The sequence below is a fragment of the Patiria miniata genome, unplaced genomic scaffold, assembly GCF_015706575.1.
Source record: "Patiria miniata isolate m_02_andy unplaced genomic scaffold, ASM1570657v1 HiC_scaffold_1, whole genome shotgun sequence".
Lineage (NCBI taxonomy): Eukaryota > Metazoa > Echinodermata > Asteroidea > Valvatida > Asterinidae > Patiria > Patiria miniata.
The window spans coordinates 33381191-33406520 of NW_024037047.1; the positions used below are offsets into that span (position 1 = coordinate 33381191).

At 40.7% G+C, this 25330-nt stretch overlaps 1 protein-coding gene across 1 annotated transcript in view; it reads right to left on the minus strand.

Moving 5' to 3' along the window:
• Window positions 1-319: 319 nt before the first annotated feature.
• LOC119733084 overlaps window positions 320-25330 on the minus strand; it is a gene marked incomplete at its 5' end in the record, with an annotated part of 63713 nt that continues 38702 nt past the window's right edge. Inside the window, 22 exons of the mRNA XM_038206667.1 lie at window positions 320-878; window positions 2543-2744; window positions 5155-5486; window positions 6148-6240; window positions 7371-7592; window positions 8686-8830; window positions 9230-9810; window positions 10001-10180; window positions 11108-11311; window positions 12198-12404; window positions 13137-13278; window positions 13489-13628; window positions 14413-14534; window positions 15180-15330; window positions 16773-16950; window positions 18036-18179; window positions 18948-19112; window positions 19589-19699; window positions 22001-22129; window positions 23074-23193; window positions 23877-24204; window positions 24693-24882. Of these exons, the coding sequence (XP_038062595.1) occupies window positions 607-878; window positions 2543-2744; window positions 5155-5486; window positions 6148-6240; window positions 7371-7592; window positions 8686-8830; window positions 9230-9810; window positions 10001-10180; window positions 11108-11311; window positions 12198-12404; window positions 13137-13278; window positions 13489-13628; window positions 14413-14534; window positions 15180-15330; window positions 16773-16950; window positions 18036-18179; window positions 18948-19112; window positions 19589-19699; window positions 22001-22129; window positions 23074-23193; window positions 23877-24204; window positions 24693-24882 (4358 nt within the window). The remainder of the gene's footprint in view (window positions 879-2542; window positions 2745-5154; window positions 5487-6147; window positions 6241-7370; window positions 7593-8685; window positions 8831-9229; window positions 9811-10000; window positions 10181-11107; window positions 11312-12197; window positions 12405-13136; window positions 13279-13488; window positions 13629-14412; window positions 14535-15179; window positions 15331-16772; window positions 16951-18035; window positions 18180-18947; window positions 19113-19588; window positions 19700-22000; window positions 22130-23073; window positions 23194-23876; window positions 24205-24692; window positions 24883-25330) is intronic.

The following is a 25330-nucleotide window of genomic DNA, read 5'->3' on the forward strand; positions in this document are numbered from 1 at the left end:
ACTTCACATCCTATAAACTGTTACTGACCTAAATTTAAGGAAGTACAAAAGTGATCTTGGAACAAAAATCGTATAAGGTACAGTTCATCATTTGCAGCTATCTAAAAAGTAATTGACGTAATTATTGTTGAAAAGGATACTTGGTTTAGAGATAGAAGTGGGACTAAACTCCCTGTGAAATTATTCTTTCCGTGTCTCAGATGCTGAATTCAGGCCAAATTCAAAACATGGCTCAGCAACTTTTGATTTGACATCGAGATCCTAGAATATTGTATTCTTGGAATATACAGCATTCACTGAGCTGAAAATTCATCAGGTTAGTTGTTCAGCACCCTTCTTTAGATTTTGAGAACTTTTGTTGCTTCAAACAAACATAATGCACAAATGACAAATGACGGACGCTACCCTTCAGTTATCTGGACTGCTAAAAATGTATGCCAGATTTTCAAATAAAACACAAACGGAAATGTGTGAAATATTCAGGGACACGTGAGTTTCTAAACATGAAAGCCAAAATGTCTGGGTATATTTTAATGCTATCTGAGTATTAAGGCACTCTTTAAAAATACATTATTTCAGTCTCAAACCTGTTATGCTGTAAATTATCTACACACTGATGATCTTAGTGACTGTCTGTGACAAGCCGGCCGCGTTGATGGCCGTCAACGTCAAGTGGTAGTCAGTGATGGGAGCCAGCGGTGAGACACGCATACCAGTCTCCATGGTCTCCACCCACTGCATGATATCACTACCTCCTGGGATGGTACCCAGAGATACCTCATAGACCAAGGAGGAGGAAGGAGAGGCAGAGAACAAGCCTTCCCAGGTAAGATTAACCCTTCCATCTCCAAGCCAGGAATGACTGAGCAGGCTTAGCGCTATAAAGACACAATCATATACGAAACCTGTGAGATGGAGGAAACTCTCAAAACGTGGATTGCTGGATTAGTGTTCAGGTGATTTGTAGTGATTAAGTATGGATCTCTCGAGGGACACAACAGAAACAATGACCATTACATATCTGGTGATTATTTGAGAATATGCAATTAAAACTTTTTTGAGAAGAAGTTAACTAGCCATTGCAAGTCCCTAGTTAATCCCAAATTTGAGTTTTAGTGGGTGGATGGCATGCATAGTTTGTTTGGTTCCCCTCTTTTATGTGTATACAGGCTGGTTCTGAAAAAAGTGTAAAGCAGCATTTTCAAAATTTGGGAGACATGTTGAAATTGTTTTACGATATTTCAAAAGTAATAAGAATAATAATAATTACACATTAATACCGCGCAACATATCTGTTCAGAAACAGGACACCCAAGGCGCACATCAGGAAAAAAAAAACTTGGAGGAAAAAAGGTTCGAATCAATGAATGAAGTATTAATCAAATCACGAGAAGGTTTTGGTGTATAAGAAAGTCTTCAAATTTGACTTAAAACACTGTAGGGATGAAGATTCGTGGATGTCTCTTGGGAGAGTGTTCCAGACTCATGGTGCAGCTACTACGAGTGACCTGTCTCCCCACGACCGTCTCGATCTGATCTCCGACAACCTGTGGATGCTGCTGGAGCGAAGACCTGAACGGCGGGGAACATTAGTTTGAAAAAGCTCCGAGATGTACAGTGGAGATTGACCGGTAATTGCCTTAAAGGTTGTCATGGCAAGTTTGTATTGAAGTCGCTGTTTGATGGGGAGCCAGTGTAGTTGCTTGAGGATTGGTGTGATATGTGATGAAGACCGGGAACCGGAGATAAGACGTGCAGCTGTATTCTGCACCTTTTGCAGTCTCTTGATCTGTCGTTGAGGTAACCCAAATAATGTGGAATTGTACAAGTCTAGACGTGAGGATACTAGTGCATGAATGAGCAGCTTTGTTGCTTGTGGATTCAGGTACTCTCTGATTCTGCGAATGTTTCGCAGGTGGTAGACCGAAGACCTAACACAAGATGAAATTTGAGGTTCCATAGTCATGTTGGCGTCGAGTATCAGACCAAGATCACGAACTTTGTCGGCAGGGCGTATTTGGGAATCCCCGACTTTGATGTATGGGATGGTGACTTTCTTTCGGTACAAGATTTTGATGGTATATAGTGAAAACGGTGTTAAAATAAAGCCTTAACTAAGAAATTGCGGCCATTTACAAAAACCAGTTTGTTCAAACGTGTGTATGAGATATCGTCATTGTTATTTGTGCACGCAGAGCTTTTGTTTTGACTATGTCTCATAGACTTGCTTGTAGACAATTTTTCTGTAAATGGCTGCCACTTCTTAATTTAGACATTATTCTCAACGCCGTTTTCACCATCTACATTTACCACCAAGATCTTGTAGTTTAGAAATACCTTAAAACAATTTCAACATGTCTCCAAAAGTTTGAGTAATCTGCATCTGGAAAAGTGTTTTTTTTTTTTTAAGCACACTCTAGAATACATTTGACCATGATTATGGCAACCTCCATAAAAATGCATACAATACAAATAGACCTTTATGAGCTCTGGGTAAAATTGGAATACATCTTTCGGACATGATCGAGATATGTATACGAACCTCCACCAGCAGGCTTGGTAGACTCTATGGTGATGTTGCCAGTGATAGCTTGGCTGATCAGACCAGCATGATTGACGGCTCTGACTGACAGGCTATAGGTCGCATCATCGACCAGGGCAAGACCTGACCAATCAAGGTGGGTCTCTGATGTGGATCCACAAGGTGTCCAGTGGTTGTAGGCGTTGGGTCCACTCAGATGACACTGAGAGGAGGAAAAGGGTTCAATTAGGGATTAAACTGCAAATTAGGTGTCCAGGAGGTGATGGCGTTGGGTCCACTCAGATGGCACTGAGAGGAGGAAAAGGGCTCAATTAGGGATTAACCTACAAATAAGGTGTCCAGGAGGTGAAGGCGTTGGGTCCGATCTGATGGCACTGAGAGGGGAAAAAGGGTTCAATTAGGGATAACACTACAAACAAGGTGAAGGCGTTAGGTCCACTCAGATGGCACTGAGAGGAGGAAAAGGGCTCAATTAGGGATTAAACTACAAATTAGGTGTCCAGGAGGTGAAGGCGTTGGGTCCACTCAGATGGCACTGAGAGGAGGAAAAGGGCTCAATTAGGGATTAAACTACAAATTAGGTGTCCAGGAGGTGAAGGCGTTGGGTCCACTCAGATGGCACTGAGAGGAGGAAAAGGGTTCAATTAGGGATTAAACTACAAATTAGGTGTCCAGGAGGTGAAGGCGTTGGGTCCACTCAGATGGCACTGAGAGGGGAAAAAGGGTTCAATTAGGGATAACACTACAAACAAGGTGAAGGCGTTAGGTCCACTCAGATGGCACTGAGAGGAGGAAAAGGGTTCAATTAGGGATTAAACTACAAATTAGGTGTCCAGGAGGTGAAGGCGTTGGGTCCACTCAGATGGCACTGAGAGGGGAAAAAGGTTTCAATTAGGGATAACACTACAAACAAGGTGAAGGCGTTAGGTCCACTCAGATGGCACTGAGAGGAGGAAAAGGGTTCAATTAGGGATTAAACTACAAATAAGGTGTCCAGGAGGTGAAGGCGTTGGGTCCACTCAGATGACACTGAGGGGGGAAAAAGGGTTCAATTAGGGATTAAACTACAAATTAGGTGTCCAGGAGGTGAAGGCGTTGGGTCCACTCAGATGGCACTGAGAGGAGGAATAGGGCTCAATTAGGGATTAAACTACAAATTACGTGTCCAGGAGGTGAAGGCGTTGGGTCCACTCAGATGGCACTGAGAGGGAAAAAAAGGGTTCAATTAGGGATAACACTACAAACAAGGTGAAGGCGTTAGGTCCACTCAGATGGCACTGAGAGGAGGAAAAGGGTTCAATTAGGGATTAAACTACAAATAAGGTGTCCAGGAGGTGAAGGCGTTGGGTCCACTCAGATGGCACTGAGAGGGGGAAAAGGGTTCAATTAGGAATAACACTACAAACAAGGTGAAGGCGTTAGGTCCATTCAGATGGCACTGAGAGGAGGAAAAGGGTTCAATTAGGGATAACACTACAAACAAGGTGTCCAGGAGGTGAAGGCGTTAGGTTCACTCAGATGGCACTGAGAGGAGGAAAAGGGTTCTATTAGGGATAACACTACAAACAAGGTGTCAAGGTGGTGAAGGTGTTGGGTCCACTCAGATGGCACTGAGAGAAGGAAAAGGGTTCAATCGGGGATAACGCTACAAACTGCCGCTGATCAACTACTGGGGCCAGCATCATCCTGCTTCTGTACTCATCCTGCTTCTGTACTCAAATGTCTACAGTATATCAGATCACCAGAATCTCTAGCACAATCACAATTCAAGGAGGACAAACAGAAATGGTCAGAATTTGATTTGAGACAACATTTTGAACTTTAATTACTATTGTATGTATTTCTACATACAGCTGGTCTGAAATGCACTGTCCAGATTAATTTACTCAAATGAGAAGTATAGCTGCAAATATAGTGGAACAGGCGACCAGAATAAGCTTTTACTGCATTGGTGTGACGCTACAGAAGAGGCACACATGCATTTTGGTTTTCCTATTGGTCGAAGGAGCCCGGAGTGCGTATACAATACTTGAGCGCAACTCGCACAAGCCTGGTGCCACCACAGAAAAAAGTTGCCGCCAGATTTGTCTATAAAATGAGGCAGTTGTTCAAGTAGCATAAGCCTACTGTGTTTACTTTGACTTGATATACTATGTATACTCAGGCAGCATCAGGTAAGATGGGTTTTATGAGCAGTGGTATACCTAATATTGTTATACCTCTGTCTTGAATATTGCATTTCTATTGGCCCAGAACGATCACTCATTTTCGTGGGATATCACGTACATGTATGTACGTGCGGTGTGAAATGCTTGTAGCGTTGGTACCCACTTTATTTGCACCATGTTTTCACACGAGTGGGAGCAGCGAACTAGCAGATGATGTGAGTTGCCGTTCGATTGTCATGATTGTTGTGTTTACTTCTGTTTGTTTTGGGGGATTTTTAAATCTAAATCCAAAAAAATTCCAACACAGAGGTATAACAAACAATTGTTGACTGCTATGATGTGGGATATGACGTTTTGAACACCCTCTGGCTGAGATGTGCTGTGAACAAACTTAGTCTTGATATTTGACATATTGGACACTGCCCATCACAGTGCGACACTGACCTCATAGGACTGAATTCCAAATGGGTCCATGAATCCATCCCAGGATGCTTTGACAGAGTCTCTCTGTGACTGGTACCTATCGCGTGTGTCATATTGAGTCTCTGACACGGTCTTCAGATTGACGACTGCTGCTGATGAGCTAGGAGGCACTGTAACTATGGTAACGCCATCTGATGATTTCCATGAGGACTTCTCAGCACCATTGTAGCATGTGATGGTTACGTACAGGCGCTGACCCTCAACCATAGCCTGGGACAGACTGGTGGTGATGCTGGAAGTGGCATCAGGAGATGGTGAGCTTGGTAGGATGTCATCAAGTCCAGGCTCGGATCCTGGGAAGAAAGGGAAGAAACCCACTGATTGTCTAGTTTTCAGGGTTTCATGCACGGTTTCTCTGAGCGAGGTGGCCAGTATTTTACTCAGACTCAGATTCAAAACAAGTCATGTTAAGGTGGTCATACAAATCCAATAATAGTCAGAAAGTATACAAATATAAAATGATTTGAGGGTGGACAGTCGATATTAGCTCCCCGAGGTATTGGAAGTAGACAGACTAGTTCCCAAATTGACAAACTAGTTCCCGAGGCAAATCCGAGGGAACTAGTTTGTCAACTTCCAATACCGAGGGGAGCTAATATGGACTGTCCATGCGAAATAAGCCATGTTATATTTGTTTTACTATACCTCATACATATTCAGTTGCTGAAGTTTCCCATTGCAGTATGCACCTTGTGGCCAAAAAAACTTGTCCAGCTCACCAGAAGAATATTATTGCTCAACCTCTGAAAAGTTCAGTTCGTTTGCAATAGAGAAACTACGGTTGTAAATACAGTTGTTTGTGGACAACTTTTTTTTAGTATAAAAGGAGGCATCTTTATTGCGCGCGCTCGGCAAACAGCAAAAATAACATCTGGCACGTGATGTTAAATGGACAAGTGAGAATTCGGCTCATGAATATATATGAGCTATAGTAACAGGAGATATCAAACTTACCAACTGCCCATTCACAGTGGTCAATTCCACTCTCAGGATCAGATGCTGACCAAGTAAATGTGAGAGATGAATCATCTGCACTGAAGTCAATATCTGTTGAGAAGAAACGAATTCTCGATGAGATGTTCTTGCTAAGCTGTGCTTGAATAGTAAATTTGCGTTTTGACCAGTCACAAGACGTCCTACTGCAAGGAACACTACATGCAAGGACTAATTCTCATGCGTTTGTCATGCCCATGTTATGGAGAACATATGCCCATCATACGCACAACAATGCTAGTCTTATCTGAAAGTTTACGATCCCATACTGCGTGTGCATGCAATACAAAGGAAGGTCTAACTCTCCATCTTTAACCATTCAAAGGGTATTTCTGCACAGGCTAAAGTCCATGACTATTTTCTGCATCCTGTTTTGGACTAATACTGGTCTAGAACGGCTACATCTCCAGTCTATAAATATAGCTGTTAACTTCATACAAACTGTGTTACATATAAAGTACTTCATATTGTACCTAAATTACCTTGTACATGAGCACCTGTAAGATGCATGTAACGCATTGCAGTGACTTAAGCTACACTCCACCATTTGCAGCTATCAAATTGACTGACATAATTATTGTTGACAAACATACTTGGTTTTAAAGATAGTAAGGGGACTGAACTCCCTGTGAAATTATTCATTCTGGCATGCTTCATTTTGAAGAAATAAACAGTGCGTCTTAAGACGCACCGTTGGAAATTTCCGTTAGTAGTTCCTTTTTTTTATACGGCGAAGCGCGCGCAAGCGTTGACACGACGTACACGTGCACGCGCCCTCTATAATTTGTCGGATCAGTGCGCGACATCGCGTAACTGCATTCGGCTCAGTAAGAACGTGTCTCGGACGCTGAATTCAGGCCCAATTCAAAACATGATAAAGCAACTCTTGATTTAAAATCGAGATCCTAGAATGTTGTTTTTCTCGAAAAATACTGCTGAAGCTGAGCTGAAACTATATCAGGTTAGTTGTTCAGTACTCTTCTTTAGATTTTGAGAACGTTTGATGCTTCAAACGAACAAAATGCACAAATTACAAATGATGGATTATACCTTTAATACATTTCTAGGATGCATATAGCATTCTCAGATTTGCCTCGGGTGCCATGTTTGCTTGCTTACTTGGGCATAACAAGTCAACTTTGTTAAATGTCAGTTTAGAAAAGAAAAGTTGGAATTTGACATACCGTGGCCATCGCCACCATCTTTGACAAAATGAATCATGGGTGGCGTAAGGTCAACCAGAATGGGGTCAGAGGTTGCTATGGTGATGAGATCAGCTGCATTTCTTGCCATCACGGTGACGTAGACGTAGAAGCCATGTGCCATCATGACGTCAGTATTGATAGCGTCTGTCTGCGTACCCACTGATGTGAAGCTTTGTAGCTGGGTGCCACCTTTGGTTGTACCTAATAAATGATTAAAAATAAGAGGTGATTCAGCAATACTCAAAACAACAAACCATGTTGTAAGTAGTATACAAATATAACATGGTATGAGGGTGGATAGTCGATATTCGCTCCCCGAGGTGTTGGAAGTAGACAAACTAGTTCCCGAGGCGAAGCTTCAACTTCCAATACCGAGGGGAGCTAATATCGACGGTCCACCCAAAAAAAAAACATGATATATTTGTTTTTTATATATGTATCTAAAATAAAAGTTTCGGAAAAAATTGTACAGCACACCAAAAGAACATTGTTGCTCAATTTTACTAGTTCGGTTCGTTTGCAATGCAGTTGTAAATACAGTAGTTTGTGTACAACTTTCTTTTGTACAGGAGGCATCTTAATTGTCCATGAATTTGCTCCAGTACGACATCATTGAGCTCGGGAAAATTAACATTTACGTGAACCGTGCAACCATGCATCCCTCTTTTGGGCGATGTTCACGCCTGCATACTACACCAGTGCGACAGTTCCTCGATTGGTTTGCAAAGTGCATGCGTAATAGACTGTGGCAAGGGCAACCCGTGCGACAGTCTACTACGCATGCGTATTTACCCTGTGCATGGGTCCTCTCGCGCGCGTTTGGTAAACAGCAAGAATAATGTGGTATAGTAATAAAGTCTGTCACGGGCCAATGTGCCCCATCAGGCCAGCGTTTATCTCTGGTTTAAGTAGCGTGGAACGACTGAGATATATTATATTCCCCTTGGATGGTATGCTAGTTCATCGCAGGTTATACTTCCCAGCTAATGCTGGTACCCATTTATACTTCTCGTGGGTGAGAGGCAAGTGGGGGTGAAGTGACTTTCCCAAGGACACAACATACGCCCAGCAGTTGGCTTTGCACCCCTTACCCTCTGATCATGAGTCACAAACCCTAACCACTAGGCCACACTCCCAATGTCCTTGGTCATAAATAGAAGGCCCTTGATAGTGGATTCACGAGATTACTAAGAAACCCTGGTTTCCCGGGCATCAGAAATGTCAACACCACAGCCATTTCATGGCACAATGACTTTCTCCTTAAAAGAAACAAGAAGTCCAAGACTCAACCTACCTATGGCCCAGGTGTAGTCGACTATGGGACTCTCAGGGTCAATGAAATGCCACTTGGCCTGGATGGACGACCAGCTGTGAATGAACTGGGTATGTACCTCTACAGACCCTCCACCAGTACTGGGCCAAGTGGCAATCTGCCTAACCTGAAATGGGATGGTCAGATGAAATGGTGAAATCAAATGGAATGTATGAGCAGGTTATAAGGAAAATGGATTGAGATCCCACACCTATATTAGGACAAGTTGATGATAGTAAACAGTAGTAGAATGTACGATCAGTGGGTACTTGGTTTATCTTGATCTATGCGGTTATTAAACTAATAGTTTATTTTATGAGTCAGCAACATTTATGTTCAGAAATTTTGATATTGATCTGTTCATCCAAGGTGTAAGTGATAAATTTGGAAATTTAGCTATGACTTTATGGAAACTGTTTAATAATGCAAGTTTCAAAGATTTTTTTTAAACAGCTTAAAACAATGTAGGGGATGTGTTTATACCTACAAAATTAACTATACTGGGCCTATAGGAGATTCTTTTCACCTGAACATTATCCAATAAGATTCCATTTGATCTTCCTTCAGATGAGATTTTCAGTGTTGCTACGTCTCCACTGGCTGTGAAGTAAAATCTGTGCTGATGCCATCGGATGGACCTCAGACTCTGGTCTGAGTGACTGTGTGCCGGCCGGTCATACAACCTGAAGATGCGATCCAATCCTGGGGCCTCGATACGACCCTCCTGATTCAGCAAAGGGTTGTGGGATGGCACCGGGTGACTCACAAAGACCACAACTTGGTAGTGGCTTCCCTGTGTTGTGTTGAAGGTTTGGGAGATGGAGCCATGAAGAGACAAGAAGGAATGACCATCTTGAGCAATCTTCTTCCCTGATGTGACCACAGCAAATTGGCTGTCAGATCCTACATCCCACTGAACTAGTACCTCACCTCGTTTACCATCGGTAACGTGCACACTGGTTGTGGATGACATTTCTTCAGTTGACAAATTGGTGGCAGAAGTGGGATAAGTATCAGAGACACTGCCGTGATTTGGATCAGATGTACCCGAGGCTTCATTTAATGTCTCATTCTCAGCAATCACTGTTGTATATTCATATTCCATATCTAAAGAGATCAACAAGATGGTTTCAAACATTTGCTTAATTGGATCAGAAGAACCTTTTATGGAAGTTAGGTTTGAAATAGCAAAACTTCTTTTCTCTCAATTTTGTTCTAATGAAAACTGTTTAAACAAGTAATATGAAGATATGAATGAACCTAATGATGTTGTACTCTCAATGGCTTTTTGATTCACCTGTTATGTCTGGTTCCTGCATCTTTTCAAATGATGGATTCTGGATCAAGTTATCCCCTAGATTTATCTGTACTAGTGGCTCAGGGGGTGTAGTGTCCGACACAAACCCGTCTGAAGAGACAGATACAGACTGCAAGCCAGCTGCGTCGATGGCTGAAATCTTGGAGTAATATCGGATGCCTGATAAAAATAGGGATCAAATTCATAGTTATTGGTCACCCGTAGACAAGTATTTGGTCCATATCTTTAGGCTTAGGGATTCAGATGGTTTGCACACACCATCTCCCCTAATTTTTTCACAAGAGTATTAGTCCAAAATATCTTAGATAATAGAGGCCTGTTTTTGTATAATTTGCATACAAATATTTTCCCTAAATCCTTGAGGATTTTTGAAGAATTTAGGAAAGTCGGTCTGAGCATCTTCTAAATTCCTTTACCATGCCGGCACATTATGTGTACTCTAAATGAAGGAGCATCATGCCCAATGTTATAATAGCAGCTGGGATCTACAATAACAAATGTTGTAATGATGAATCCTTCAAAGCTTTCTTGTAGATTATGAATGATTTCTTTTAGATTAAATCTGCTAAGGGGGAAAGCACCATCTTTCCACAGAAAGCCAATGAGTTTGCCTGGTATAAGCAATTAAAATTTTCACACAGACTTGCGGATATTCAGAGTCAAAGAATTTATATCCTTCAGTCAGGTCAATAAATGAACATCTTCATCCCTTAAAAATTCGATTAAGAGCCATTTTCCCTTAAAAATTACAGATAACTAAATTTTCATGGATTTTTCAACATATTAAGCCAGAGAAAGAGTCCGTGAAAACACCCTTAAGAAAGTCCTTTGTTTACCCATGGAGATAGACACAGTGTACCGTTATGTATGACCAATGATAATCCTCAGTGGCCAGGATCATTAAAAAAAACGTGAAAATACCCTTATAGGATTAGTCCTATATAAGCCCCATGTAAACATCCGTGAAACATCTCTTAAAGATTGTTTTCACGGAGAAATGGACTTTTAATGAAAATTTAAGGGATCAGATGTTCATAATCATTCAGGACATCGAGTATCCACGATGCTTGACAGACAAAACCTTACCATCTGTGAGAGGCACAGCTAGAGTCTTGGAGGCAGACAGGTGGATTCCAACATTGGTGCAGGGCAGAATGCCATCATCTGCTGGGCTAGAGGTCTGTCCAACGCACCACTCATAATGGTCTATGTAGGATTCCAGATCCACAAAGCCATGCCAGGAGGCTGAGATCAATGTGCTAGAGTTCTGGTATTCCACGTCATGAAGATCTGCAACAAAGAAGTAAAGTTCAGAAAACCTCAGTTCAGGTTTGTTCTGCTTTTAGCTATGGAAAAATTACTCTTTGGATATCAGCATCAGATTCTATAGACCTTTATCATGCTGCCACCATTTCAGTCATGTTCCCTGTATCCAATTATAGTCCTGAATGATAATGTTTTTGTGCAAAAAGGAACCAGACTAATGTTCCTTCCAACCTTGCTTCGGTTACGTTCATTTGAATGGGGAAAAATGAAGATGGCCGCAACAATTCAATGGTCTATATTCAAATTTATACATTAAAGCCTTCCTACGCAAACATTCATTCTGTGCCAAGACGTAAATTCAATCAAAATTAGTCAAGTGAGCTAAGAGCTCCCAGCCTACATAAAGCAGGATTGACTGGCTGTGACTGTCTATGGAACTTGGTACACTATGCTTAAGTGGATGGACCTTTTGACTGTCTGTGCCTGTTCAAACAGGAGGAGGGTTTACATTTGTCAGTGTTACATATTTTGCTTGAGTGTAAATGTATAGTAGAGATGATGTACACAGATATTTTAAAATTTGTGGACCATCAGGGTAGAGGTCTTTCAATCTTACCACAACTGCAATCCTATGTGTGTTGCTTTTTACCAAGAGTCATGATGCTTATGTCCAAGAGCAAGACACTTTACTGCAATTACATACTGGGGATATGATTGTTTCCTGATGAGTGAAGGGACTATTGTGTCAGTGTGGTTACAGAAGTGATTATGGAAGTGATGCATTAGGCACTGACAAGGAATTGTGCAAAGAAATACAAAGCACAAGAGCTGTTCAGAGATGCTTTTGAGTCACCATTATCCATGAAGCATTGACTGTACATTATGAAGGAGAAACAAGGTGACTATTCACCTATGCCATCAAACACAAGGCCTGCATCTGGCCTCCTTGTGTCCACCACAAAGCCATCACTGCTTTTAAGAGTGTGCAGACCAGCTTTGTTGAATGCGCGTACGTTGCTGTAGTATCGCAGTCCACTCTTTAGATTCAGATTGGTGAACTGTGTGGAGGACACACTGGTTGGGAAGGTGTGGTCAGCAAACTGACGAATATCTTCACCTGAGAAACAAGATAGTTTACATCTTTTACATTCTGAAGTCGGGCAAAACATGACAAGAACGCATCACAGAGACCTCTAGTCCTGCTAGTAAATGTTTTAAAGAGCAAGGGTGACTCATATAAGAAACAAGATGGTTCTCGAACCATGCGTCGCCTGCTTTCGCGAATATCTTTAAAGAGTGACTAATCAGTATGAAGGTTGCCATGTTGCATGTATATGACCCAAGTTTGGTTCCAATTGGACTTCAACTTTTGAAATGAGACCAATACGTTCTGCCTATTTTACAACTTGACCTCAGATGACCTTTAACCTTGGTACGTGACCTTTGACTTCATTATCACATATCACAGAAGGTTGCCATGTTGCACCTATGACCCAAGTTTGGTTCCAATTGGACTTCAACTGTTGAAATGAAAGCAATTTAACATGTTCAGCCTATTTTACAACTTGACCCCAGATGACCTTTGACCTTGGTATGTGACCTTTGACATCAATGTCAGAAGAAGATTCCTATGTTGTATTTATGATTCAAGTTTGGCTCCAATTGGACTTCAACTTTTGAAACGAGACCAATTTGATGAAACTTTATTAAACCAAAATACCACATACATGTACACACTATACATGACTTGTGCAGACTTAGTCATTGCATAGTCTCTTTCCTGAACTTCATTCAGGCGAGACAAAAAGTGAGTTTTTGAGTTGATTTGGTGAGATTTGAGTGTACTTACCTCCTTGGTAGGTACTCAGAGACACCTGGTAGTGGGACATTGCTTCGTCTAAAAACACTCTCTCCCAGGAGATAAAGAGGACGTTAGGATCCGTCAAGTAATCAGTGTCTTTCCTGGCATCAGATCTGGCAAGATCTTTTATCTGGAACAAAAATGTATTTCATTCAGGTACTTTGACAATATTGAAGGAATGATTGGCTGAAGAGGTTTGATAAAACTGCAATTATGGCTTGTGTATTTTCAATGATCTCACATTATTAGAAGAAAGAGCACTGTTAAAGAACCAAAGAAAGGATATATTGCCTGGTTTTGCCAGATTCCATTTGTACATCTGACTCTCTAATTCTCATACCTTTGCACCTCTGACTGTTGATATTTTTGGTGGTGTGATATCCGGGGTGATGCCATCTGATCTGAACACTGCGTATGTAGTAGGATTATACCAGGCCCTGATGAACACATGATACGTGACTCCTTTCTCCATCTTGTGATCTATAACAGATATTAACATTAGTTTCTTTGCTTCTTGTACACAACAAAAAAAGGGGGGAAAAAGCAAGGTCAGGGTGACATTCTGCTCATTTTATAAGAAACTTTAATAACCAATCAGTCCCTGTTGTGCCCTAAACCGCCCGAGCAATATATGGATTATCAATCGATTCATCAGGGAACAGATACAATGCAATACAGGGTGAGTAAAAAAAAAAAAAACCCAAATAGCAGGACAAATTTTTGAATGAAGTTTTGCCTGTAACACTTTCAAAATCTAGGATATCAAAGCCCAGTAATTAAGCTTCTTTTAGTACAAGAATAGTTCAAATCACTCATGTACTTTTCAAGTCACGGGATGTTTAACACAAACACTGTTTTAAAGTTCTGTCCAAGGATCGCAAACACGTATATTCCTACAGCAAGACGAAAACGATTCTCAAAGGGTTGTACATGAATTGTTTTCGTTTTACTAAAAGAACACTTTTTTGTGATCTGTGGATCAATTTAAAATGGTGTTTGTGTTCAAAATTCCGTAACTTGATAAGTACATGAGTGATTTGAATGATTTTTTTGTACTAAAAGAAAGTTCAGAGATTCGGATTTCATATCCTAGATTTTGAAAGTGCTACAGGCAAAACTTCATTCAAAAAATGGTCCTGCTATTTGGGTTTCGTTTTTTTACTCACCCTGTACAATTTAGTACATTATGTACAACATTTATTAAAAAACTTTTTTTTCTTCATTATTTATAACGTTGACTTATAAATTGGACGGATTTCATTACCTTCATCCAGTGTGATGATAGTTTGGTTGTTTTGTCCGATATCATACCATAACCTATCCTGAACTGGATCAAAGATTCCCACAGGATCTGACGAAGAGTCATCACCAATGCTCCATTCGAACCTGCAAATATTATAAATTCATAAATTTCTACGACAGTCTACCCAATCCTGTTGGTAGAGAGCAAGTCATGTGGCCGGCTTTAAACGGTTGATAAAGACCGGCTGAAATTTCACATGAAATTTGGACTCCTCTAAAATCTGGTGCCAGTACAGTTTTATTGGTTGAACGTTCACAATCCTCATGCAGGCATGCGCAATACCACAAGTGAGTCAGTATTTCATAGTCCTAAATTCACACTACACAAGCACAGCTGCATGCTGCGTCACATCACGCAGTACACGCGCGCCACATCACGCAGTACACGCGCGCCAATCTCCATATAAGGAGGTTTTTTTTTACTTCTCGCGAGAGGGCCATACCATAGCATAGCTAGAGGGGTGTTTCGAAAAACATGAAGTAAAGTTGTTGGAAAGATCTTACAGACCTGAGTAAATTAGTTTCAAAATTCAATCCTGCAATTATATCATAAACGTCAATCATAGAACGACATATCAAAAACCCCTTTAAGGAGCAGTGGCCACCACTATTAAACTGGGTAAAAGTTTACCAAGTATCAATTTCTAAAGATGTATAGTCACTCAAGAATTATATAGTAAATGGTTCACAGATATCAATTCCATAATCGATATAAATCACATGTCTCACCACTTAATATCCAGTCCTTTCTGCTCAGTGACTCGCCATACTGCAGCAGCCATAGACTGAGTGGCGGTATCATCAATATCAATCACATTATTGATATCATCATTCATCAGATCCAATACATCCAAAACTTCTATCTCAGTGTTGGGGTTACCTTCAAGTCATCGTAAAAGAATGGGTCAAGACCATCAAAATAACATAACAGTTTAACAGCACTGGTTTGAATCCTGCTTAAATAGTTATCAAGCTGCATGTCATCATTTCCTTACTATCACAACTGATGTTTATCACTTTTCTGCTTAAAGATGTTTGCTCACATCTCTAAAACCCACGCCTTTATCATCATCATCTCACAAAATTGTCATACTTTGTCATCAGTTGGCATGTTACTTTTCAGCTTTGGTTCATGGAAATACATGTACACTGCGAAAAAAAGCGTCTCTGCGAACTATAAAGCTTGACTATGGGCTCCGTGCACGAACAAAAGAGGGCGCGTTTTTGCCACTTTTCAGAGCACCGTGGACAGGACATACAGCGTGTGCATACTGTACTGTACTCTACTGGTTAGCGCACAAAGTACGCACGACTTCCTGAACGTGCCAAAGCTATTACTCACAGTGTCTTCACGTTAGCGTCAGGCGTAGTCAGCGCGCAAATACATTCAAATTTAATTTGCGATGGTCTTCCAGACTAATCCCGTCCCCAATATCTTTGGATCATTCGAAATACGCAGTGGATGGACTGGGAACCAGTCTAGGTCTCCCGAACTCTCCTTTCTGTCTGTTGAAAGGGTACTTGTGCAGGGAGCCCATATGACAGACTGAGGGTAACTGAGAACCTTGTTCTTGGATCTCCCTCTAGTTCTAAGGATTAACCCATTTGTCTCTGTACCGCCCAAAAGTGCCCGGCTTGTCAATTCTTATACATGTTATACACCCCTCAACCACCCAGTGGCGTAGCCAGGAATTTTTCAGTGGGGGGGGGGGGGGGGGGGGGGGGCGCTGGAACATTTCATGGGGGGCGTCATGTAGATCAATGATATTTTTTTTAGAAACTCAAAATCTCAGTGGGGGCGGGGGGGGGGGGGTGACTGGGGGGGCGACAAGGTTTCATGGGGGGGCTGTCGCCACTGCAACCACCCCAACAATCTATGGTGTCACAGATTCATCAATGAGTAAATACGGCGTATAAGTTAAACAAATGATTTAAGATTTTAAACTCATATGATGATTTGTGCTGATAATTGCTACCCTTGGTAGCAATTTTCAGCACAAATCCTCGATTCATTTCCGAGATAATGGCCTCCAAAAAAACCAACAAATTTACGAATGTGCGAAAGTGGGCGTGGCACATCATTATGTCATCATGTCGCCCGCAGGCGGGATCCCCCTCGGCATCTCCAATCTTCCCTATCCTTTATGCAGGCAGCCAACAAAGATGGGGTTTGGAAGGCCATATCTCAGAAACCCTAAGGAGTTGAGGCCTAAATTGTGCTTGTGTTAGGTTCTTCTAGATTTTTTAAAGCAAAATCTGAGTCGATCGCCATAGGACCTCTGGTTGGAGTGAATATGGAATGGCCTATACACCTAAACTTACTGTGAGTGACATCAGTGCAATACTGGTATGGATTACATGTTCTATCAATGGGTGCACACGCACAATGGCCCTTGCATGTTGTAGGGAAGCAGCGTCGCAGCAGGACAAGGGAGCCCTCGTCTGGTAGAGTAGGAGAGGCTTCAAAAGTGGAATGATGACGGCTGCTTGGTATCCCAACCTACAGAGATATTAAAAACAATATGAATTCAAAAAGTAGTTTATCTTTTTATACTTTCATTGATCACGTTACAACCAAACCTCTTTCTAGAATGAGACAAAGTTTTTGTGACCAGTAACATCTTTTCACGAGATGAATCTGCGTCAGGGTGATGTAAATGAATATTAGGTTTTGCCCATTTAACATCTTAAAGGTATAGTAGATCATTTGTCATGTGTGCATATTTTTCGTTTGAAGCAACAAAAGTGCTCAAAATCTAAAGACAGGTGCTTAACAACTAACCTGATGGAAGTTTTAGCTCTATGAATGCTGTGCACTCAGAGAAAACAATATTCTAGAATCTCGGTTTCAATTCTAAAGTTGCTGAGTCATGTTTTCAATTGCGCCCGTAATCAGCATCTGGGACACGTTTTCATGCAGCTGGTTACAGTTACACGATGTCGCGCACTGAACCGACGAATAATAGTAACCATTTGCGTGTGTGCGTCGTGTCAACACTTACTAAATGTGACATTTGGCTCATCCTTGGAAAGGACCTTCTTTTATTATTTTCTTCATATTGACAGCATGCCAGAAGGAATCATTTCACAGGGAGTTTATTGCCATTACTATCTTTCAACCAAGTCAGCTTTTCAACAATAATTAGGTCAGTTACTTTTTGGATAGCTGCAAATGATCTACTGTACCTTTAAATGAAGGTCATAAACCTCAGCTTTCACCATTTGGTATATATTGTTTCATGTTGAATGGAAATCAATGTTAATCATAAGTGTGCTTTGTTTCACTTTTTTAAAATATGAACAAAATATTGAAATCCACAAGTTTCTCCTCAGCTCATACATGAATTTCTTTACTAGAGACCTTAAAGAAATGTATCCTTTCATTATATCAGATATTTTGCCGAGAATAGCTGATCTCCAATTTGAACAGAATAAAAAAAATTGACGGTGGCTCCAGATGAAGAGATTAATTAGGAGTAAAATTTCAAATAAATGTTGCACTTGTAAATCAGAGGTTTTACACTTTTCCCAACCAAATGTGATCTACATTTGTACAGATTCATAACAACAATTACAACTCATTACCCCGTTAACAGCCCAGATGGAGATGTAGAGATACGGATGAGATGGGTCTGTTATACTGCCCTCTAGTGGTATGATGGCTGTCTGTGCGATGCCTTCGTCCAATGACATGCCGTCATTGCGGTGGTTTACACGGACCGGTCCATTCTTAGGAAAACAAAATTGTCATATACTTCACTTGTGACACACAAGAGTTCTGAATATAACATTCTCGAAAACCACACAAAACCAGAATTGTATTGTTCAAAAGAGTCATCTAGAGCAAAGTGCGCTTCAGATTCTTGCAATTAGTACAACAGAAAACTTGACATAGAAAACTGAATCAAAGGGCAAGTTCGTGCAAGAACTATTGTTAACCATAGTTCGAATAAGTTAAGCCAAACTCTGACTAGTCGACGATGGTTGGACTACGTTAGTCGACTATTTGGAACCACCCTACTGGGGCTGGTCGCATCACTGGTTATCAGTAGCCTCGTTTCATTACTTAAGTGCAGAGGGAACCATTGACAAAAGGTTAAACCGTAGCGAGTTGTACTACCCGCTGGTGGGCCTCGGAGATATCTACCAGTTCATTCAACAGGTCAAAGAACGTAAACAATCCATACATACTCGTGACCGCCATATGTTGACGATGGTTCGACTACAGTCGTTGGCACTTTAATGTCACAGCGCATGTGTCCTATTTGATACCAACCATCCATTGGTTGACCGATGGTTAATGTGCGAACTTGCCCAGAGATGCAACAAACAGAACACATCAATGAAAGATCAAATACAATGGAATAAAATGGTCAACAAATGAATGACACTTTTTTAGAGGCAGATGTTGAACTATTTATGCAATTATCTGAAAATTGTCTTTGTTAATAACAGCTATATGCTGGACTTGAATAACCAAAGAAAGCACAAAGGTACCGGAGTGAGTTCAGTGCCGCTGTACGTGCGTCCGGCAGAGACCAAGTAGTGGCTGATACCAGAGTGTACATCAGCAAATCCCAGCCAGGCAAGGGCTAAGGAACCCAGGGATGTACGGGGGTCTTCAAGCCACGTCATCCAGCCAGAGTAGTCTGTTCCATCAGGCTGTTTTGGAGGTTAACATATGAATCATACCAGAATAACTCAAAAATGTTCACATTCACAAACATTTTAGCAGGATTTAAGAGACAGTTGCGTTTGTTTTGTGATTTTGGTAGTCCCTGAAGGGTAAAAGACAGCATCAAGAGGAACTTGAGTTTCCAATAGAAAATTGAAGATAACAGCAAACTGAAACTGGTACTTTATACACATTAAGATGGTACAACAAAAGGTGTCCTTTCAAATGTTCTCCTTTATACAAACTTCCTTATTAGTTTTTTAGTTTCAAATTCCTCTCTATCCTCTCTTTTACACATAACAGATGAACTTTCTGAAGTAAGATTTTTCTTGAGAAACAATCAATAAACACTGGCAACAAAAACAATGCTTCAAAAGGGGAATTTTTGGTATAGAAATTGCACAAAACAATGAACACATTAAATGTTCATACAACGAAAGCCGGAATAATTTCATAAACTCACAGTTGAACTAGGTTCAGTTGGATCAATCCAGATGATGTGATGACGCTCCAAGTTAGCAGCACTCTCTGTGCTCACAGCAAACGTCCCAACAGAAGGTGGGCTGCCATCAACCTGAGGAAGAGAAATGATTCAAGAAATGATGGTACAGTGCCATCTTACTAATGAGAGAACTAGTTAAAAAGGATTATGGGTGGGGATACATTAAGACAATAACACTGATGGCAATTATGATGACAGATGACAACAGAGACACACACTATGGTATGTGTGTATGACAACTCAAAGAACTGAATCAATGACTTTGATTCGACCGCCAAAGATAATGTCAAAGTAACAAAAACTTTCATGAGAGGCCAGAATTGTGGAGGTACATGTGTGGTTACCATAAGAGATTGTGAAGTGGATGCCACATACTAAGACTGTCCTGAATATACCGAACATTCGAGTATTCAATCACCAACTGAATGATGGAATAGATTTTTGCCGGCTTGAATATTCGTTACCCCCCCCCCCCAAAAAAAACCCACCAAAACAGAAAGAAAAGAAACCACTTGCACATGACTGTGGTGTTATTTTTTAATTGTAGAGTTACGGCGCTAATTCCACGGTCTACCGTGTCAAAAATACCACAGTATCAGGTACTACTGGGTTCTTTTGTAGGCAAGCTCTTATTGTCAATAAAATAACAAGAACATTATATGGTAAGAAGCCTGCGGTAGCCTACGGCTGAGCAGATTTTTTTTTTATTGGCCACTTGCAAAACGAATTGTTTTCCTCCGCTTTTTTGAATCAACATCATTATATTCGCAAGAATGCCAAATGTAAAAGAAAAAGCTTACTTTTATTTCCTCCATCATTACAACTGATGATCGATCATTATCAGAGCACGTGTTTATCAAGCATATCGACGATGTTTTCGATTTTGAGTTTTGCCGGCCAATTTATTGCATTTGACAAAAGGAAGAATTTGGCCGAGTTTCAAAGCAAAATATAGTAATTATCGTAAACAAACATTTGACAAAATGCATAAAATCCGTGTTTTTCTGTTTTCACAAAGTGACACAAACTTACCTCGTTAGCAGCGCCAGAGGAATAAAGCATTTCTCTACACACACTTTAGGATGGGATTGGACGGGATTGGATGCACACGCCGTGAACGATGTCGATAAAGAACAGACGCGCGCACGCTGCAGTGACGTCAGACGCGCAAATGTAACAATTTCTTAGAACGTTTTATGTTTGCACAAAGTGACAAAGAGTGTGTACAACTTAATGGGACAAAATAGTGAGGCCTCTGTGTTTTGCTGTTTTCACGAAGTGAACAAAATTTTTATTGATCTTTATTAATGAATTACAGCTTAATTAAGAGAGACTTCTAATAAACAACTTTGAATTAGCCAAGAACAAAGCATACGTTACTTGACAATGCAAGAATTTCTCAAATCCATAACTAAAAACTAGTCGAAAAGGTGTTTTGAAATAATGATTAACTTCAAAAGCGATTATCTCGGAATGACCTTTTTGCATGATATTGAGGTTTTTGTCACTTTGTGAAAACACCGTCGACATGTTCGCCGTCCGTCTTCTCTATGCCCGATGGGTACACCCAATACTTGCATGAATCTAAGTATGCATTTATAAGCACTTATAAAACATAATTTTAGTATTTATCCCAATAAACGTCGTGGAATTTTTTCCTGAAATTTTGGTTGTTGATAAAAAGTTATTTGAAATGATATAAAACTACTTGTTAAAATCATGTTTTTAAACAATTATTGTTTTAATTTGAACACTGTGAGAAAAAAGTGCACTATTATTAATATAGATGTCACGAAGCGTTAAAATCATGTTTTTAACCAATTATTGTTTTAATAAGAATACTGTGGGTAAAAACTGCACTATTATTATAGATGTCACAAAGAGTCGTATGGAACTTATCCTTGATTCCCTTTGCGAGTTCAGGGTCGGAGAGTCACATTGGTTGATGCCACCTGCCATGTTTATGGCTTTATACGTCCCCTGTGCAAACAAGGAATCCACCTCTCTTTCCCATGATTCCACTTTTTCAAATAAATAACCCAAACCTCCCCTACAACTAACCCAAGTGAATTCCATACCGTTTCGTTGGTATTTCGGTATTGTGGCATGATCACTTGATATGTTTGTTTGTTTTTTAAATAAAATTCCCTGACTAAACCGTAATACTGAAATACTGCACTACCAGATGCCACTTTTTGTAGCTGGCAACTTTTTTTTCTGTCATCGGCGGTTCAGTGTTCCCATCCTTCTAGCGTGTAGCTGCAGCTGGCTTGTGCAGAACTTGACCTGGGAGTTTTGAATGTTCAGTCAAATGCAGTTTCGAATTATAATCAAATACTAAATTATTCGAAAATGAACAGCCCTAATACATACCAATAAGGGTTCCGTCTTGGCCTGTGTGCAGAGACCAGCAAAGTTACAAGCCACTACGGTAACGATGTAACGACTGCCTTCATGTAATGTCAGATTGGTGAAGGTGTAGTCCAACTCACTCCCCGCAATCTTCAAATGATACAAGAATCAGATCCATTAATTTGCTAAATTTACCAACAACAAGTGCAAGTGCACAATAAGCTCTGGCCGTCTTGCACGGAAGTCTTGCATGAAGAAAAAGAACTTGTCTGCTATAAAATTAGTATCCAACTGAAAAATTAACAGTTCTAGGTAAAAAATCGAAATCCTGTTGGGAAAAAAAGTGGACATCTTGATGGGAATCGATCCACGAACCTTCGAACTGCAAGCCCTATGCTTTACCACTGCACTATTGGGTGTTGTATGGTTAACCCGGTGAATTTGTGTACTATATAGAGTAAACATACACAGAGGGTATACGTACGTGAGTAAAATGATCGTTTGAAGTTGCTTCAACAGTGATTACCCCCAGACAGTTGTGAAGGATAATAACATAAGCTGTGGCCGTCTTGCATGGAATGATTGTGCGTACGTACAAGCCGGGGCCGCGGCCGTGGAACACCATACTTTTGGCCAATTTTCATTTCCTCCTTCTGGATACTGCATGTCCAACCACTACATAAAATACCACGTGACTATAACATACTGCACATATCTTGCCTGCGTTTACGACATTTTCATAAACAACTTTACGAATTGTTACAAATAATGTTTATAGTGTATTTACTGACGACGGCATGGCATCTACTCAATTTTGGTTAAAACATTTTGGTAAATGTTTGGAGACCGACCGACCAACCAGCCACGAAGTGATTATGAAGAAGCTCCTGCAAGAGCTTAAAAACACACTGCAATCCATTCCTGACAATGAAATGCATTTGTGACTGATGGTTTACTTTCGACTGTCAAAAAGGTGGAACAGCTGTACGCACATTTGTTGCTGATGGCATATGTTGGTTTATTTCGTAAACTACTTTCATTCTCACCCCTCCGATCTCAACCCATAAACATTTTTGTACCGATAAGAACTTTACCTTTATTGATGGAATATTCACATCTCCATTGTGATGTGTGCTGACTGATACAAACTGGTCTTTGATACCGCTTTCGGGGTCACTGAATTTCCAGGAAAAGTGAATCAGATCCCGCAGAACCTGAACAAGAAGAAATGCAGATTACCTTTTAAACAGAGATTGAAATTGAATAAAAAGACAAGAGCCCAGAATTAACCATCACTGAAAATGTGCAACAATAAACCTAGTTAGTTTTCCTTTTGTGGTTTATTGAAAATTTTATTAAATCTTCTCTGATTGATTCCCAGTTGCTATTTCCTGCGTTGCCAGCATTGCTAATGTTGCTAGCATTGTGACATTGGCAATGAGACTCCGCTACATGGAATACATGGGTTTACGGCTTCTGAGCAACGCCCCTTGGACAAAGGCATGGACAAAATGGGGAACTGCCAACAGAGGGTACAAGATATCTCAATATTGGTAGAGCATCAGAATAGCAATCAGGCAGGTGCAGAATCAAGGCCTGCTGCAGTTTATTTCTTTGTTCAAATTGTGAAAAAAATGGAAAAAAATTCAAAAGGAAGGATAATTTATGTACATTCTTGTGTGCTGGGGAATGGTATTCAGTTTCTATTGCTAAATGTTGTCATAGGGATAAGAATTGTCAAGAATGGAGAGCAAATGCCTCTTCCCCTGATACATATGCTCCTTCTGCTTATTTTCTACTTAATAGTATATTCAGTGTGATGCAAGCACAGGGTTGTCCAAGATGTAGAATAAAACAAAATGGCCGTTTTTAATTGTGAATCATTTTGGTTTCTTACTTGAGTGTTTGTGACAGCCATCCCCCGAGTCACATCCACAGCGGGTGCATCCACTACATCAGGAGGGCTAGAGTCCACACGGAACCCATTAGATGTAGCCTGACTCCACATCCCAAGCCGGTTATAGGCGCGTATAGTGATGTAGATATCAGTGCCAACTGGCATCTGGTCAGCTGCTGATAGGAATATCAGAGCATCTTCTGACAGCTCAATGCGTGAAGAGGGGAGAATATCTTCAGCTCCTGGTGTCGTGCCGGCGTGCCATTCGTAGTGGGAGAGGCCCGAGTGAGGATCATGGAAGCCCCACCAATGGGCTTGCAACTGACGCCTAATGAATCATGCAATACAAGAACACGGAAGACATCATAACAACGCCTCAAGTAATGAAATGTTGACAATTAATGCAAAATTATCTTAATTTGCTCCTTTAGATCCCAAACAGCACACTTCAATTTGAAAAGCTATCACAAAGGGTAGCAAACAACCAGTACAGAATTCTGTTGGTCATAGGTTCAAATCCAACACTTGTCAAAATTCTTTTAAAAAATTCAAATGAACCACTAACCACCTATCCCTGTCCAGAACTGATGGACTTGCAAGGAGACTGCTAACATGGGACTTGATCAATTTCAGTTTAATGAGCCTAAATTAAAGTGGAGCTATCTGGATTAACACGTTTTAATCGTGAATCTTCATTCAACCAAACAACCAGCTGCCGCCCGTCTTGTGGCCTGCATCAGTATCATATCTTGCTTTAAGCACTGTGACTTTCAATGATTTGGGCGGTTTAGAAAGATTTTTGTATTGGTGACTCACCTTGACGATTGGTAGCTGATATCGCCACCCCCAGGACCACCATCATAGACACGCCCTGGCACTGGGGGAGAGTCATCCACCGTGACCCCATCAGAGGTCACTGAGGTACAAAGGTCAGCAGCATTACAGGCCGTCACTGTCACGTAGTAGGTCAGACCTGGCACTAGGTTCAGGTTTTCAGCAAGGACATCTGCGAAGGAATATATGAACATCAATGTTTGGATGGGTTATCATTATTTTCTAGACTACAAAATTCCAAGTCCACTGGAAATTGATATATTGTATAGATGAAATATAATTGAATAGGATGACATTCAAAGGTAGCATAGTGTATGTTTTTATAAGTGCCCTTATTGGGTACTTGCACTAAAGGGTCGAACGGTGCTCTACAAGGTAAAGTCTAAAGAGGGATAAACAATGCAAGTGTCCCATAAACCCTTTCCGTATGTGTGGGTGTACATGTAGACACATTCAAATCGTGGACCTTGAACAATAGAGGACAATAGGGTCCATGATTGACTAAAGGTTCACTTTTAATGTGCAAGTACAAAACATATGGGAGATCTTTCTAAAAATTTAAAGTACAAACAAAAGAGGGGAAGCAGGGGGTCCATGATTGAAGACAAAGAATGTGTGTT